This window comes from Mesoplodon bidens (assembly GCF_964165515.1).
Source record: "Mesoplodon bidens genome assembly, chromosome: 4".
NCBI lineage: Eukaryota > Metazoa > Chordata > Mammalia > Artiodactyla > Ziphiidae > Mesoplodon > Mesoplodon bidens.
The window spans coordinates 100,756,741-100,774,341 of NC_138160.1; the positions used below are offsets into that span (position 1 = coordinate 100,756,741).

General features: G+C 46.3%; 2 protein-coding genes across 2 annotated transcripts in view; one reads left to right on the top strand and one right to left on the bottom strand.

Annotated features, from left to right (window-relative positions):
• Window positions 1–10,944, top strand: part of LOC308615715 (zinc finger protein 112-like) — a 195,684-nt gene extending 184,740 nt beyond the window's left edge. Inside the window, exon 15 of the transcript XR_014015567.1 lies at window positions 10,929–10,944. The gene's annotated coding sequence lies outside the window, so the exon portion shown is untranslated. The remainder of the gene's footprint in view (window positions 1–10,928) is intronic.
• A 2,209-nt stretch (window positions 10,945–13,153) lies between these two features.
• Window positions 13,154–16,908, bottom strand: LOC308615640 (protein FAM170A-like; the record flags this gene model as incomplete). The annotated part of the gene is made up of 4 exons (XM_081231233.1): window positions 13,154–13,203; window positions 13,916–14,647; window positions 15,427–15,439; window positions 16,867–16,908. 4 exons carry the CDS (start codon window positions 16,906–16,908, stop codon window positions 13,154–13,156), a joined length of 837 nt encoding a protein of 278 aa, XP_081087359.1.
• Window positions 16,909–17,601: the final 693 nt, after the last annotated feature.

Here is a 17,601-nt window from a genome sequence, read left to right on the forward strand (position 1 = left end):
TTTTAACTCATGAGGAAACTGAGACCCAGACAGGTTAAGGCTAGGCTTTAGCTAATAATAAGGCTTTTCAGTGTATCTTCTGGACTAGTGTTGCTTAGTTCTGTTAAAAGATAAACTGAGGCATATTCAAATTTTAAGAGTTTATTTCAGCAAAAATTGATTTGAATCGAGCAGCACCGAATGGGAAACGGTTAGGATGCTCCCCATACAGGAGCTGGGAGAAAGACTTCTGTAGAGAAGATGCAGGGGGAGCAAAGCGAGGGAATTATCTGACTGGCTGTAGCATTTGCATTATTTGGAAAAGCTGAATTGGCTGTCTGCGATTGGTTGTCCTTAGGTTTCACTTTCTTAACCTTGAGGCATTACAGGCTTAGGTTTTGGTTTGCTTACGTAGGCTGCTAATGTATTAGAGCTGCCTCAGTCTAATGGTCTCCTTGTTTAATTGATTTAACTGTTCTTTATATTATTATTGCTTCTTTGCAGAGAAATTGTCTCATGGACACACACGGTGACTCTAGTCCTGACCTGCTATTTCTCAAACGTGTGTGATTAGTTGCAAGGGAACCTTCGTGAGAAAATGCATGATTCTTTACCAGCCCATTCCACTTATAAGAAAAGTAATACAAATTATATACCCCAGTGGTACAGTAGTTTGAATTAGTTTAATATACAAAGAGCAGCACATAATTAAATTCTAACAATCAAGAATCGTATTTCTTTTACTGGGAACACCTGCATCAGAAGAGATTTAGTCTGGATGAATACAGCCCACTAGGGATCCTCGTTACAACACTGTGTGCAGATTAAACTGTAGAGAAATAACAGAAGGAGGTGATATTACCAATGTCAACCCATTTTCTCAGGCCACGCTAGCCTGGAGTTTTAAAAGGGGTCACAGCAATGGTAATAACCCGTATTTTTAGCTTTTTATCTCTTTGGCTATTACAAATCTCCATGTCCTCCCCACCCAGCCCCAGCAGAGTCCCAGGGGTTGTCTCCTACATGTGCTCCCGTTCTGTCCACCTCCTGTGGGTTCCAGGATACGTTTCCTTCCTCCTCCACTTCAGCCCCCGTGGTGGTAGGCTGGTTGCCCTCATAGGGGACACAGATTTTGCTCTCAGTTGGCAGCCTTCCCTGGTACCGTTCTTGCCTCTGCCTCTGATTTCTTTCTTGGAGTTCTTTTTTTTTGCGGTACATGGGCCTCTCACTGTTGTGGCCTCTCCCGTTGCGGAGCACAGGCTCCGGACGCGCAGGCTCAGGGCCCTGGCTCACAGGCCCAGCCACTCCACGGCATGTGGGATCTTCCCACACCAGGGCACGAACCCGTGTCCCCTGCACCGGCAGGCGGACTCTCAACCACTGCGCCACCGGGGAAGCCCTTCTTGGAGTTCTTGATGTGAGCCAGGCAGAAGCAGGACATGGAGTCCTCTCCCTTTCGGGATATGCATGGATCTCATAGCAGGGCAGGGTTGTTAGTATGCCTTCTCTTTATTTTTAGATGGACAGCCTTCTCTTTTTAGCACTGAGTCCATGAGGGTAGGTAGGCCACGGACAGAGCTGGGGAACATTAAAACTATATTAAGACCATCACCTTATCCTCCCCTTGGTTCCTCATGAAAATACTTACTAGTGTTTTTTGGCAGACATTAATACCTATTAGCTGCCAGAGGAGCCCAGGATTTAAGCACAAAATAGAGCCTAGACTCAAGCTTAGGGGACCCCATATATCAATACTTGTGTTCACCCTGGGGCTGATTTTTTTTCCCTTCTATTTTTCTGTGCTCTCTTTCTTGTACTCTTGGCTTCTGTTTCTTTGGTTACTTGAAAAAATTTAAAAAATCTTAGTTATTGAAGTGAAAACTGCTTTGAAAGGCAGAACGCCCTAGGTGAGATCTATCTCCCTGATTGAAGGGAAAGAAATGAAGGAGACTCACTGAAATAAAGTGAGTATTTCCAATCAGAAGAGGAATATTCTACCTCCCTCAGTGGTGAGTGACACCAAATCAGCTGGAAAGGGCTCTCATTCCTAGAGCTAAGGAATAAGGAATCTGGAGCTCACTGATACTGTACATACAAAACAAAACAAATCTAAACTGCGATATGAAAGCAGCGTTTAAAATTAACCAAGGGAGGCAGAGCTTCCTGGATTTGGATTTGGGGGTGGCAAGTACCCGGGTGCACTGCCCCTATTTTACTGTCCAGAGTGAGGTAAATAGTCCCTGCTCTGAATTGGGATTTTGGGGGGGAGCCGTTCTCTCCCTTTACGTTCCCAGTATCTTCCTAAACCATCCTGAGTCCATGTCTTTTCCTTATTCTCATTTTATTAGAACCTCAAAGAAGATCAGAGATCACCTGACAATTTGAACTCTGTTTGTAGGAAGGTGTTTCTCAATCAAGACAACACTTAAAAGGCAGCATGACCCGGGGAAAAGAATGTAGTCATCTGGGTATCAGGAGACCTGGAATTTTCTTTTCTGACAACTGTGCCACCTTACCAGGGAAGCTCCCTTCTCCTACCTCTCATCCCTGCTCTCCCCCTCTACCTCCGTCAGTCTGTTTCTTTGTAAACAGTTTTTATCTACGTGATCCCTCCTTCTCTAAAGTTCTGAGTATATAATTTTTTTTTTTTTCGGTACGCGGGCCTCTCACTGTTGTGGCCTCTCCCGTTATGGAGCACAGGCTCCGGACGCGCAGACTCAGCAGCCACGGCTCACGGGCCCAGCTGCTCCGCGGCATGTGGGATCCTCCCGGACCGGGGCACGAACCCGTGTCCCCTGCATCGGCAGGCGGACTCTCAACCACTGCGCCACCAGGGAAGCCCTGAGTATATAATTTTGAAAAGCTCCTCCCACCCAAGGAGTTTCTTCAGACCCCGAGGAAAAGTCTCTAGTTGGGAGGGGAGATGTTTTCCCGTACATGTATTGAGCACCTCATATGTAACAGGTGCAAGTCACCATTCAAAGCGTCCTTTATGTGTGTCATTTAATCCTTAATGATGATAACACACGCTTGTATAGAACTTCCTCTGTGCCAGACTCTGTTCTAATTAGTTTACATACATTCACCCATTTAAATCCTCATCACGAAGTGTATGAAGTTGGTAATATAATGATCTTCCTTTTGCAGGTGACCACTGAACCTTAAAGGAGAAACAAACATAGTGCCCTAGGGCCTAGGGCTGATCTCAATATTCATAAACCAGGACAGGACAATCATCTTCTCTTGACAGATGAGGAAGATGGGGTTCTAACAGGCTAAGGAAAACTGCCCACAGTCACAGAACAAGTAAGTAGCACACTTGGAAATCAAACTCACGTCTGACTTGTTCCAGAGCCCCCATTCTTTCCATTTTGCTGCTTTGCCTCCCAGAGACGTTTTTGCTTTGTCATAGATCACAGAGCAGAGCGTGGCACTTTTAATGAAGGAAGAGTTTGCCAAATGAAAAGCAGATTAATGAGATATTTGGGATGCTTTGCAGTAAATAAATCTCTTTCAGAATTCTCATGTTCTCCCACTCACATTGTTAAAGCCATAACAGTAACAATTACCTCAGCCTGGTTGAGGCCGTGTGGGAGTGTCTGTCGCCCTGGGAAGACACTGGGGACCCACAAAAGTTTCCTTGAGCTGACTGAGCCATAGGTCAGAAATTGGATATATCAGAGGTTGGCTTTCCCCGTCAGAGCCTCGTCTTGCCCCTCCTGTTTCTGGCTGTGTCTTGAAACGCGGTTACCTGAGGAGAGGAATAGAGCTTAAAATTGGGTCAGCATTAAGAATATTAGAAATGTCAATGTCAACCTGTTCTCCGAGACTTAGAGCACCATTTGAACACGATTGCCCGAGACTTGAGTAGAGTCTATCTTTTTTCTTTTTAATAATAGGTAATCTTAGCTATTCCCTGGGAATTAAAAAATACCCCTTTGAAACTGAGAGGCCAGAGCAGAAATGTAATTATTTCTATATGATACACAACTGAATTTAAAGCCAAATGCTCACATTTATATTCAAGAGGAATGTGTGTCTACTTAACGCTGGTGTTGAGGGTCTGGGGGATGTGAAGACAAGCAAGTCCTGGGCCCTTTGTCTAAGAGCTAGGAATCTACTAAGGGAAATGGGGTGTAAGCTGTAATAATCTGTGCTGCGAGGGGAAACATAGCATTTACTGCCCATCTGCCACAGGCCAGGCATTGTGTCAAGTACTTTATACAAGGCCATGGCAAGATGGATGTATTAGCCCCATTTCTAGGGGAGGAAAGCAAGACTCAGAATAAGTTGTCCTGGGCCAACAGCACTTTATGAATACGGCTGAGATTCAGACTCAGGTGACTCTAATGACAGACTTGCACTCTTTCCCCTAGGATTTACTGTTAATTAGGCAGGATCCACTTAATGGTCTAACGTATTAGGTATCCTTCATGGGATTTAAAGATTCATGAAATTAGCTCACCGAGTTGCATAACGTTTTGAGATGACAATTTTTGACCTCGGGTATTTTTTTGTGTGTGTGGTATGCGGGCCTCTCACTGTTGTGACCTCTCCCGTTGCGGAGCACAGGCTCCGGACGTGCAAGCTCAGCGGCCATGGCTCACGGGCCCAGCCGCTCCGCGGCATGTGGGATCTTCCCGGACCGGGGCACGAACCCGTGTCCCCTGCATCGGCAGGCGTACTCTCAACCACTGCGCCACCGGGGAAGCCCCTGACCTGGGGTATTTTGAAGAGCCTTGGGCGAATCAAATAATTTTCAGCTTTTTCCAAGGAATGTACAAAACAGAAAACTTTACCCATTTCTTGTGCTTTTATGTTGGTGGGGTGAGGTTTATGGATGGTCTTTGGGCGAGGGATAGAAGAGGTCTGGATAACCCAGATAGCTCCATTACTTGGTGAGAAATAATGGTTTTGAAGTATGACTTGGCTACTTTAAAGTGGCTGTATCAGCTCAGTAGGAGTTAGCAGTTTGATGTGGCTACCAAAAAGCCAGTCTTAAGAGAAGTATCTCTGGTGGGGGAGGTAAGAACCCCACTCTGCTTTGCCTTGGTCAGACCTTAGTTGGAATACTGTGTTAAGTTCTGGGGACTGTAGACTAAGATAAATATAAAGCAACTAGGACACACATTCAGGAGAAAGTTTGGATCACAATGTGGAAATGAAATCTGGACGTTTAGGGAAATAGGGCTGTGCAGCTGCAGAAAAGACTTGAAGGGCTGAGATAACAGTCTTCAAATATTAGAAGGATTGTCTTGTGGAAGAGGAATGTTGATTTTTTTTTCCTCTGCGGCCCTAAAAGATGCAACCAGAAGCCACAGGCTCTGGGGAAGTGGATTTGTCCTTACAAGGAAGAATTTTTTGTTCTATCTGCCTAAATATGTTTTATCTGCCTAAATATGTTGAGTTTTTTGTTGTTGTTGTTTTAGAAAGTGGTGGATTCCCAGTCCCTGAAGGTCCTAGGACATGTGCCAAGTAATTACTTGGTGGAGCCATGGCAGAGGAAATTCAAAGGTACCATGGATTGGATTTCACAAGCATCAAAGTCCTTCCCAACCCTGAGCATCTCAGTACCTGTGGACTGTCCTTCCAGGCTTTGCCTCCACCTTTGTCACTAGGGTTGGGGTATGTTTTGGGGGGATGGATAGATGGATGGGTGACGGGGAATAGGAAGAATGTACAATGGCAAAGCAGTTACTTGGTCCATTCAAATTTGGTCTGCCATTTTAAAATTTTGCCTTTCCTATATACTCATTTGCTTGCCCTAAACTCTGGGCACCTGGAGGCCTTTGCTGTAACTGCTTGTGATCCTCAACATCGTACCCCATCTCATGCAATTGGGTTCTTATAAATGTTATTTGACAGTGATTTTTATCAGGTATCAAGTATTGTCAGGCTCCAATAGTAAGCGAATCTAACTTCGCTGTATGTACAAACTCTAGGTTTGTAAAGCTTGTGGCTGCCTCCCCTCTCTGGGGAAAGACAGAACCTGAATTCTTTTCCAAATTTCAGTGAGATGGAAATTTTGGGACACCCATGAGACAGAGAACCAGTCAAAGGGCTTCACACTTAAAAGTAGCCTTAAAAATTACCCATATGCCAGTTGCACTACTCCCAGCTCCCTGTCAGGTAGCAATCTTCAACTGTTTTGAAAGATCTCTAGCTCTTTTTATCCAATTAAGGACTGAAAGTGATTGACAGAAGGTTTTTGCTCATAGTCTACAGCTGAACTCTTGTGTCAACAGTAAATATTCCAGCAGAAGGAGTGGGGGTTTGATCATTTTACTGCTTTCTGCAGGGCAGACTCTGTGGGCTCATGGCAACATCTAATCTTCAGTGACCCCAGTTGTCACACCCAGGAGTAGGTTTCTCTCTAATCCTTTTCAGAGCTATGAAGAGCAGGGAAACATGATTTATAGACCAAGAGGCATTTTCATCATGGGATTTGTGAGCATTTCATATCCCTTTCCTCATTATGGATACACTGCCCATCCTTTGGAAGAGACACTAAGGTGTTGGTCAGATCCTGTTAACCTCATTTACTTCCATGAATTCATGTCAAGTGTATTATGTTCATGGAAGAGACTTTCAAAACCCTACCGAATGGGTTTAGAGGAAGATGGGGCTAACTTCAGATGACTTCTTTAGGCCAGAGGTTTTCCTAGGCACCAGTAATCATCTGATTCTGCTTTCTAAGGCTGCTTCCCTTACTTACAATTCATACCCAGAAGCTAAGTCCTTGATGCAAAGGTGTTCTTTACAGCTGTGGGTTTTACCTCAATCTCTGGGCTCCTTTAAAAATAAACTTCGAATATTCTTCTCAACCCTAGTTATTTGAACTCTGTGAGTCTCAGCTCAGTTTATTAACATGATTAATTTGCAGTGGATCTCTATGTCTTATGTCCTTAATACATTGCTTCACACAGGGACACCAGCTCAGGAAGATTTTGTCTGTTGCAAATTTATGAGGAAGTTGAATATTTATTTTTGGTACTTTTTCACCACCTCCCCAACATCTGCCTCCTGATCAGATACCATTTCTTCTTCTTCCTGTCTCTACATTTCCAATGCCATTAAAAAATGGCCCAATTCTCAGCCTGTTTTCCCCTAGTCCTTGCTAAAACAGTGGCTGATGATGGTTTAAGTTAAGGCACCACTTCTCATGAGGTTACTTGTATTTTAATAAAAATCTTGGAAGGGTAAACATTCAAAGTCCTGATTCTCTATGGTTAAATTTTAGGCAGTGTAAAAAATAGTTTTAGATGGAGACGAAGGGAGTTGGGTGGATTACACAGGACATGGGATGAACAGGGCTGTGACTTTTTTTTTTTTTTTTTTTTTGCGGTACGTGGGCCTCTCACTGTTGTGGCCTCTCCCGTTGCGGAGCACAGGCTCCGGACGTGCAGGCCCAGCGGCCATGGCTCACGGGCCCAGCGGCTCCGCGGCATGCGGGATGCTCCCGGACCGGGGCACGAACCCGTGTCCCCTGCATCGGCAGGCGGACTCCCAACCACTGCGCCACCAGGGAAGCCCGAGGGCTGTCACTTTTGTTCAGTTACATGAACATGGTGACAGGCAAGCATAAATGCAGAGATGGCATTCCTGTGCTGGTATGGGGAAAAGGAAGAGAGGCCACTGGTCAGGACATTGTTTTGCCTAGGGAGGAAGAAGATCCAGTACTTTGGTGATTTATTTAAGCTTTTGTTTTTTTTTGCGGGATAGAGGAGCAAGTAGGGGAGCTCATACTTGAAGCCGAATCCGGCCTCCGTACCCTGACACTGAATTAAATCTCAAGACAGAGTTGTGGGTGAAGTAGAAAAGAATAGCTTTATTGCTTTGCCAGGCAAAGGGGGCTAGAGCAGGCGATTGCCCTCAAAACTCTGTGTCCCTGACCTGGAGAGGGTAGTGAGGAGTTTTATAGTAATCGTTCAAAGAGGAGAGCATGATCAGCTCATGGACATTTCTCTGATTGGTTGGTGGTGAGGTAAGTGGGTGTCAGCATCATCAACCTTACGGTTCCAACTGGTTCTGGGGTCTGCGTGTTTGTGGGTAGCACACCATTAACTTCTCCCACCTAGTGGGGGTTTCAGTATCTGCAAAACAGCTCAAAGATATTGTTATGTGTATCCCTTAAGGGGGAACCAAGACCCTGCCCCAAGGCTGCACTAGTGTTTCTTTTGACTATTCCTCCCTTGTCTCGCATCCCCTCCCTTCTCTAATTAGCAACTGTTTGAACCTGCTCCTTGGAACTCAGGGAAGGTCATGGAGGCTGAATGAAGCCTATTTCCTGTAATCAAGAAATGGGGGACACCGATACAGGCTTTGTGCCCAGGAGCCCACAGGGTCCTGCTAGGGATCATACTCAGTGCAAGGAGATGTGGAAAATCCAGAGATAAGGAATCATGGCCTCTACTTTCCAAGGGCTCCTACTCTATGTTGTGGGGGAAATCAGACACATTCATTAAGAGTCTGCCCGACTGAAGGATGTGAAAAGAGTTATCACAGAGGTACAACTAACATGCTGGGAAAATGTGTGGTCCATTCTCACTGGGATATCTGGAAGGGCTTCCTGTAGAAAGTGGGATTTTAATTGAACTTAAAAACAATTTGTACTTTGAAAAATCATACTCTTGAAGGAAATGAGTTGAGCAAGCGCCTGTCCTCTGATGGAGGGAGGGAAGTCTGGCCTAGTTGAGTGGAGGCGGGAAGGTGAGTGTTACGCTTAGTCTGGAAAACTCGGCAGGGTCTTCAACCCTACGGGGCTTTGAACGTTCGGTTGACTATTTTCGGTTTTCTTCTTCTCGCATTGGGAAGCCATTTAAGATTTAAGCAGGGGAATAATATTCTTAAAGAAAATAACTATGACCAGGATGAATTGAAGGGAGGGAGAAACGACATACTCATTTATCTACAATTTGGGGAAGAGAGGAAGATTATCTCTAATTCATTAGATGTGCGTTGTATCAGCAGGAGGGAAATAAGCAGCATATCTTGATACATAAATCCTCCTCCCGTATATGCATTCTTTTTCACCAGGGAGCAAGTATTTGGCAGCCAAGTTATCTTTAAAGTAATAAGAAAGCTATTTGGAATAAATATTTCAGAACCATTTGTTACTTTGCACAGACCTATGAGCAAATAGGATTGAGCTAAAGCATTTACAGTGGTATGTGGTTCTGCAGGGGCCGCCACCCTATTATATATACTTTTATCTTGGCTAAACTCCAGCTGTTGCCACTGCTATTAGTCAAAGAACTGAAGTGTCAACGAGCTAATCAAAATAGCAAAGTGGGAGTCAAGAGTTTTTCCGCCTGTTTCCTAAAGTCTTAGGAAGATTGTTTCCTTTTTATTCCTTATATTCAGAACATAAAAGCCTCCCAGACATCTAATCTTTACTAGGTCAAACATTTCAAAAGGCAGTGGGATTATTTTCCAGTTGCTTTTCAGTTTAAGGCAAGTGTTTTAGGGGCTTCCAAAGCCTCCCTCCTGAATCAATTTATGAAAAAAAAAAACAAAAACAAAAAATGAAGGAAAGGCATTATTAACCCAACTACATTGTCTTGGTGTAAAAATCCTAACATATAGCATAGTGGGAAAAGGTTCTGAATCATGACCTAAGAGATGTGAGTTCTAGACCCAGTTTTGTGAATGCATAGCTTGGTGGTTTTGTCAAGTCTCCTATTTAACAGGGAGGGATTAGAATTTTTCTGTATGTTTTCTGTACTATTCAGTAGTATTGTTCACAATTACTTTTGCCTAAGGAGTTTAGAAAATGGAGAGACACATGATAATGTTGCAGGAAGAGGGACCTCTTCCAGGGCCCAAGGGTGGGCTCTTGTCTACCACTCAGAAAAGAATTGTCTGAGGAGACACACGTGCTGACAAAGCAACAGACTTTATTGGGAAGGGGTGTCCGGGTGCAGAGCAGCAGGGGAAGGGAAGCCAGGAGAACTGCTCTGCCATGTGGCTCGCAGTCTCAGGTTTTATGGTAATGGGGTTAGTTTCTGGGTTGTCTCCGGCCAGTCATTCTGACTCAGGATCCTTTCTGGTGGTGCACACATTGCTCAGCTAAGATAGGTTCCAGCGAGAAGGATTCTGGGAGGTTGGTAGGACATATGGACAGGAGTCTCCTCTCTCCTTTTGACCTTTCCCGAATTCTTCCGGTTGGTGGTAGTTGGTTAGTGCCGCGTTCCTTAGCAGGACCTCCTGTTTTAAGATAACTCGTGCAAGTGGTTACTATCGGGCCTGGTCAGGGCAGGCAGTTTTGGGCAGTGGTTTCCCTAAAAATAAGATTGTGGTCAACAATTTTGGGTGGAAGTGATGTGTGTTACTTTTGGGCCAGAACTCACACTGCCAGTGTGAGGCTCCAGAATTCTTTCTGTCTACAAAGATGACTGAGAGAGGTGGCTTTGTCCTGCTGGGGGCAGGAATAAGGAAAATGAAGAGCAGAACTCCTAGGCAGCCCATGATGGGCATGTACAAGGAGCGGGAAATGAACCTTTGTTGTTTTAAACCACTGAGATTTGGAGGAATTATTCAAGCTTATTCCTTTTTGTTAGTTTGTTTTGCAATATGCGGGCCTCTCACTGCTGTGAGAGGAAGATAATAACAATGACAAGTAGCAAAAGCTCTAACATGGAGAATACACTCCATTATAGCCAATTAATGGGAGTGGGAAACTCGGGTTCACTGTCCAGGACATAGAAATAAAAGCTGAGGATGCTCTGAGGCATCTCTTGGATCTCTATAAGCCTCCATCATTTCTGATGAGTAGGGTTGACAGATAAAATATAGGCTGTTTAGTTAAATATGAATGTCAGAAAAACAACGAGTACATTTTGAAGATAAGTATGCCCCAAATAGTACATAGGATCTACTTATACTAAAAGCGATGACTTACTATTCATGTGAAGTTCAAGTTTAACTGGGTATCCTGTATTTTTATTTAGTAAATCTGACAGCCCTACTGATGATCCACAATGGAGGCAGTTCAGGAACGGTACATGCTGGCTCTCGGACAGTCAGAAATGGCTTCAGCAGATCCAGGTACAGTATGAAATTCTTTTTGGAGGTAGCTCAGAAGCCATGGCCAGCCCTTGACTGCAAGTACTGCCTCGGGTTTCCCTGAGGTGGGGTAAACCGTCCTCTTAATGGCCTTTTGGTAAGTCTGGAAGACCATATCCAAGGGGAGCCCCAAAGTCAGTTTCATCCTCACAACCATGTTTCCACTTCCTGGAATTGGCTGCATGTGACTCACAAGAGATGAGGAGGTTTGTGAAAATTGGGAGTGTCATAGCTTGAACCCTTTGTAGGTAAAGTTTTGGTGTTCTGAGAGTTTTAACAGGAGCAATGTGAAAGACTCCAGATCCCCAGGTAGTTAGAAATAATCCTGTTCTACTTCTGTGTATGTGACAAGTCTCTAATAGTTCACAGAGCAAATATCTGGTCTTAGAAAGACTGATCCAAGCTTGGATGTTTCTGGTGACAAGGCAAGGTCGTGAGTTTGAAGTTCACCTTTTATGGTTGAGGAGACAGTAAGGTTGTCAGAAGGGCAGTCATGGAGGAGACGTTGGCTTCATCCATTGTGCAGGCTTGTATATGTGGTTCTATGTAGATTGTGTTTCAGAGGTGGAGCTTGTTTACAAGTATGAACATTCGCTGACGTGCTTTTTGGACCTTCATTCCCAGAGCAAGAGCAGTGCCGAGGCTCTAGAAATGCCATGGATATTCTGAGCTGTCAGTGGCATTTCCCAGGTACTGTTCCCTTGGTGCTGCTCCTTGAAATGTGCAAAGGGATTATCATCTGTTTTGTGGCCGGTCCTAGCATTGTGAAAGGAAGCTGCTGCACCGGGCTCAGAGGATTTCGGCTGTGGTGGGAGGAGTAGTAGTAGTACGACGACTATAAATTGTATCACACCATATCTATTACATCTTGAGAGTGGGGTTGGGGGGTTATGAAGCGGGACTTTTATTGTACTTTTATACATTGTCCCCTTGAAAATAATTCAATTTTTAAAAATTAATTAATTTATTTTGGGCTGCATTGGGTCTTTGTTGCTGCTAGAGGGCGTTCTCTAGTTGCAGTGAGCGGGGGCTACTCTTGGCTGTGGTGCACGGGCTTCTCATTGCAGTGGCTTCTCTTGTTGCGGAGCACGGGCTCTAGGCACGCAGGCTTCCGTAGTTGTGGCACGTGGGCTCAGTAGTTGTGACACACGGGCTCTAGAGCGCAGGCCCAGTAGTTGTGGCGCGCGGGCTTAGTTACTCCGTGGCACATGGGATCTTCCCAGAACAGGACTCGAACCCATGTCCCCTGCATTCGCAGGCATATTCTTAACGACTGCGCCACGAGGGAAGCCCAATAATTCAGTTTTTTATAAAGAGAATATTCCTAATATTCTTCCAAAAGTTTAAAAGTATATAGTTGGATAACACTATGAAAAATTAACTGATATATTTTTTTATTATTTCTCTTTGCTCCCTGGATTTTTTCCCCCTCCAGTCAGCTAGGCACTCTGAGTTCACTGCATTAGGAAGGTAAAGACTCAGCAGAAATGAGGGAGAAAAAAAGAAAATTCTCAGCTTTGGAATGTTCAAAACAGAGGCCACAGTAGAACAGGTGAGAATTCGGTGCACAAAAAATAAATCTCGTCTCAAATGTAAAAAAGAATTCTCTGCACTGGGAGGCAGGAGAGGGAGGGAGGGAAGGACTGAAGGAGAGAGATCAGTGTGACCAGGGACATGGAGACTGTGCTTGAGGACGATAGGCCCAGGAAGAGAATCAGAATCTGGAGAAGATTCAGCCTGCACGCGATCATTGCCTCCAGCCAGCACCCTCATCTCAGACCTTGGGAAATTCAGAGAGAGAGTGGGAGTACGTCAGGAGGGCCACGCGCATAGTCTGTGTGGCAGGGGTTGTGGCCATTCCCTATTTGTGAGGAGTCCCCAGCAATTTCCAGGCCTCCTTCTGGAAAATGCTGGCGGACGTCTCTAGTGCTTATGTGAAAGCTTGTTCACAAACCTTGAAAGATACAGATGTAGATGACAGATAGATGCATAGATAGAAAAATGTAATTAACTAAAACCTCCAGGAAAGGTTTGGAAAATGCCCTTTATTGCATAGGATGTTCATATTGTCATATGATGTTAGACTGAGTGCCGGTCCCTTCATCCTCCTTCAGACCATGGCATTCTGTCTGCTACTATCCCGAGGGTCCTTTCTTCTCCCTGGAAGGGATAAAACAAATGAGGTAGAACAGGAAGAGACAAGCAGCACTCCAAGCTCTGCTGGTCAGGGTTACCCTCCAGCGTTGCCTTAATGCTCAGAGCCACACACACCACAGTGAGCTTGGCTCCAGATCAACTACCACGCGACGAAGGTTCTGGGACATTTCCATATCTCGGGGGACCTCATTTCCACGTGACTCTCTTTCATATTCCCCTTTGTCACAAAAGGCTAGGTCCAGTGGTCAGGGTGAGATCTCAGCTCAGGCCCAAGGCTCTCAGACCTCAAAGTTCCTGTCCTGCAAGGGCCCCTGTCCTCTCTTCAGACCACTCCTGGCTCTCTCTGCCGACAAGGAGCTGCTGGTGGTACGTCCTCTAAGAGTTGAGGCCCATCGTGCAGACCCTGAGAAAACTCCTAGGAAAAGGCTCCACCTTCTTGTTGAAGTCAACAGAGCTCAGTTCCTTTGGAAGTGCTGGGTGTGTCCCAAGTTGATGCAACTGCACAGCCATTAGGTAAACCAGCACATGTGTGCGGCCCCTTCCCTTAGACCCCTCTGGGCCCTCGTGACATAGGCTCAGAAGACTGCCAGCCTCAAGCCTTACCTCTTCCAAGGCCACACCGTCTCCAGGATCTTCTGTCCCATGAATCTCAGTTGCTGTGTGGAACTCAAAAGAGAGAAAAGACCCTGCCTGCAGGGTCTCTTCGGGCTGGGGCCTTCTAGCTTCTCTTCCTCGTCCTCCTCGTCCTCCTCATCCTCAGAGGTGGTCTTGGGTTCCACACTGCCCTCCTCCTCAGGGGTGCTCTCGGATTCCACATAGCCCTCCTCCTCAGCAGTGCTCTCGGATTCCACATTGCCCATCCACTGGGCCATGGTGAGATGAAAGACACGGCAGCTGAAGCCCTCCAGGACGCCGAACTTCACGTGCTGCTGGAGGATCTCCAAGGTGGGGAAGACCCGGCAGCAGGCCATGCACCTGAAGCCGGTCTCCATGGTCACCATCCAGTCCGGTGTCTTGGCCCTGGGTGTCTCCTGGACTGCAGGTGACCCTGATGGGCTGCCTGGCTCTGCCCTTTCCTCATACTCTTTCTCCTCCCCAGTGGGCTCACTGTCAGACAGGAGGCTTTCCGTGCACACATCAGAAGAGGGGTCAGTGGCTACTGTGCACACATCCTCAGGAAGGATCACTTCTTCTATCGACAGCTGCTTTTCAGGCAACTCCAAGGGTTTCTTTGTCTTCCAGGAGACAGCTACACCCTTGTTCAATTGTACCTGCATGTAGTGTATTTTCATGCCCCTTTCCTCTTTGTCTGGGTGCAGATTGTTCTTACAGGGTGAAGAGGGTGAGGAGGAGACACAGTGTGATGGGGGAGCGGTCTCTCCTTCTTCCTGATCCTGGGCTAGGGGTGCTGTAGGCTGGGCAGTGTCTCGATGTGATCTCTGGATTCCTGAAAAAGGAAATTAAAACCATAATAACATGCATGGGCCATGCCGGAAGCTGAGGGAGCACGTGTGGTAGACGAGAGAGGGACATTTGCATGACGTAGCTATGTCGTGAGCTTGATGTCTGTTGGCCGTAGGACGGAGCGGTGTATCTGGTGTCATCTGTGGGCTTTTCATGTGCGTGTGGGGGGATACTGGAGCGGTGTCTGTATACAGGGGTGTGGAGTATGGTGGTGAGGGCTGTGGTATGTGAGGGATGCGGCTGGATGCGTGTACGACGAGCAGTGTGAGTTTGGGAATATCGGTGGTGCATTACTTGTGGAATGGGGCTGTGGTGCTTGGGGTTTCTGTGTGCACTGAGAAGGGCTGTGCCTGGAGGGCGGATGTATGTGTGAGCTGTGTGGACCTGAGCTGGATGGTGCTGCTCTCAGGCTGGAGGTCTATGATGCAGAACTCTGTCCTTCTCTGGAAGCAAAGGCAAGATAAACCCTAAATATTCCTCTGAAGATGCTTAATCTGGTCCCTCTTCCCTCCACCTCAAGCCCAGACCTTTCCGGCCCCTGCTCCTTGACTTCCCCACCATGGTAGTACCAAGATTCACACACACCCCCAGACTCAGCTGGGATCCACGCCCTCGTAACAGCTCAGCCATCCTGCCCAGGCTCCTCCACAGAGCCCTCATCACCTCTGATGACCCTGGGTTTCCTCTCAGCCTCACTGGGATCTGTGTGCCTCCTGCCTCACAGCCAAGCACACCCTCACCTGAGGAGCCCCGCGCCCTTACCAGCGTAGATGAGCTTGCACGGAGAAGAAGCACAGGAGAAGTATGTAGAGGCAGAGGAGACCTCCCCTGCCCCTGGGCTGCAGCCTTGGGCCACCACAGTGGATCCAAGCTGAGGGGGATCCTCTTGTGACTTGGAGATTCCTGAGGGAGGAATGAAAGGCTCAGGGTGGGTTCATCAGTCCTCTCTGTCCACAAATATTTACCGAGTGTCTGGCACGTGTCAGGTGCAGTGAATACACACAGTTGACAGTGTAGTTCCCAGTGGATACTGCAGTATTTAATTCAAATCAGTACTTACTCTGTCACTGTCTTGTTGGTAATGTAGGCCTCGGTGGTGACTGTGAGTATGTGGGAAGAGTGAGTGATGTGTATCAGTTAAGTCTGTGGTAAGTGTGGGATTGGCGTGGGGAGCACGGTGGAGATGTGTCTTATCTGTGTCTGTGGCCTTTGTGTGCATGGTTTCTGTTCACAAGTCAGGAATTCTGGGACATGTAACTTTTCGTCATTACATGGTGTGGCTTGTATTTATGGTGTGTGTTCATTCATTCATTCACTAAGATTCAGTAAGCAGCTACTCCTGTGTATCCGGCACTCTTCCATTGTTGTAGTCTCTGGTAACTCTGCACATTCTAGTAGGGGAAGACATAGACTAAACAAAACTACAATAAATATATAATACCTGAGCTGGTGGTAAGTATATAAGGGTTGCGAGACTTAGCGAAGAAAAATACAGGGCACCCAGTTAAATTTCAGTTTCAGATAAACCCAGAATAATTTTTTAGTGTAAGTATTCCCATGCAGTATTTGGTCTTACTTAGTTTTAGTGTAAGTATGGCCCATACAATATTTGGGACATACTGATACTGAAAAATTACTTGTTGTTTATCTGGAATTCAAATTGAACTGGATAGCCCATATTTTATCTGGCAACCCTGACATGGGTTAGTGAGACTGTGGTTCACTGTGGTTTGTATAAAGCGGGTCTGGCATTACTCAAGAATGTGTTACAAGTGTGGTGTGTATGACACGTGACTGGTTCTTATAGAGGTATTTAGCGATGGCTGCAGTTAGCTGTGTTTGTGCCAGAGTTGAGGAGATATATATATATAGTGTGTGTGTGTGTGTGTGTGTGTCCTATATATATAGTGTGTGTCTCTATATACATATCTCATCTCCAGCGTTTGGTGTTGGAGGAGAGGATTGTGATACAGGTGGGTTGTGTGAGAACGTAGTAGAGGAGGGATGCGTGTATATACCTCCATGTGCTGTGTGTGGTATAATACGGAAGTTATATGTGGGGTGTGTGATATTTTTGCTGTATCAGAGTGTCCATGGGTGTATGAGTTACTGTCTCATAAAACACCGCTACCAAGAGTTCTATATACACTCTTACATACACCGAGTGTCAGCCAGGTCCAGGCAGGGTGACAAGAACTGTACCACGCAGACTTTATATCTGATAAGCACTCTCCCCCCATTCATCCTGCTCTTCTCTGCACTACGACACACACACACACACACACTCACACACACACACACACACTCACACACACAGGAACATAGAGAAAAATATTCTGAATGGTCAGGGGCAGTCATTGCCTTCCCCAGCCTGTCCCAGCCACTGCCTGAAAATCTGCCTGCTGTCTAGAGCTCCATTCCCAGGGCCCATCCTACAGTCTCCAGGGCCCTGGGCCTGGTAGGAGCTACTGGGCTCTAATCTGGGGCAGAGACCTCTAGCTGGAACTCTGGGGTGACCACCCCCTCCCAGGGCAAGCTACTCGCCTACATTTAATGCACGCAGGCACCACGTGGCCCGTGGCCCTCAGAACTCCCTGCGGGACCCTGAGGACATTTCTCACCCCTGTCCACACGGTCTCAGTCTCTGGAAAACCCTTCCCTTCCCTTGGTCTCCTTTGGGAAATTGTTCCTGTTGAAGGAATAAAACCTCCTTGCTTTCAATATGACATCATCCCTAGACAAACAATCTTTTTTTGAACTGTATTCCACTTGTCAAGATATTTTTCAACAGGGCCTTCAGCTCATGGGGCTTCTCTTTCCACTTTGGTAAAAGAGGCCAAGCAACTCATGGGTCTCTCTCAGCATCCTTGCATCCTTCACATCCCCCACCTCATGACCCCAGGGAAAGATCCAAGAGAATAAGAGAGAAATCGGGGA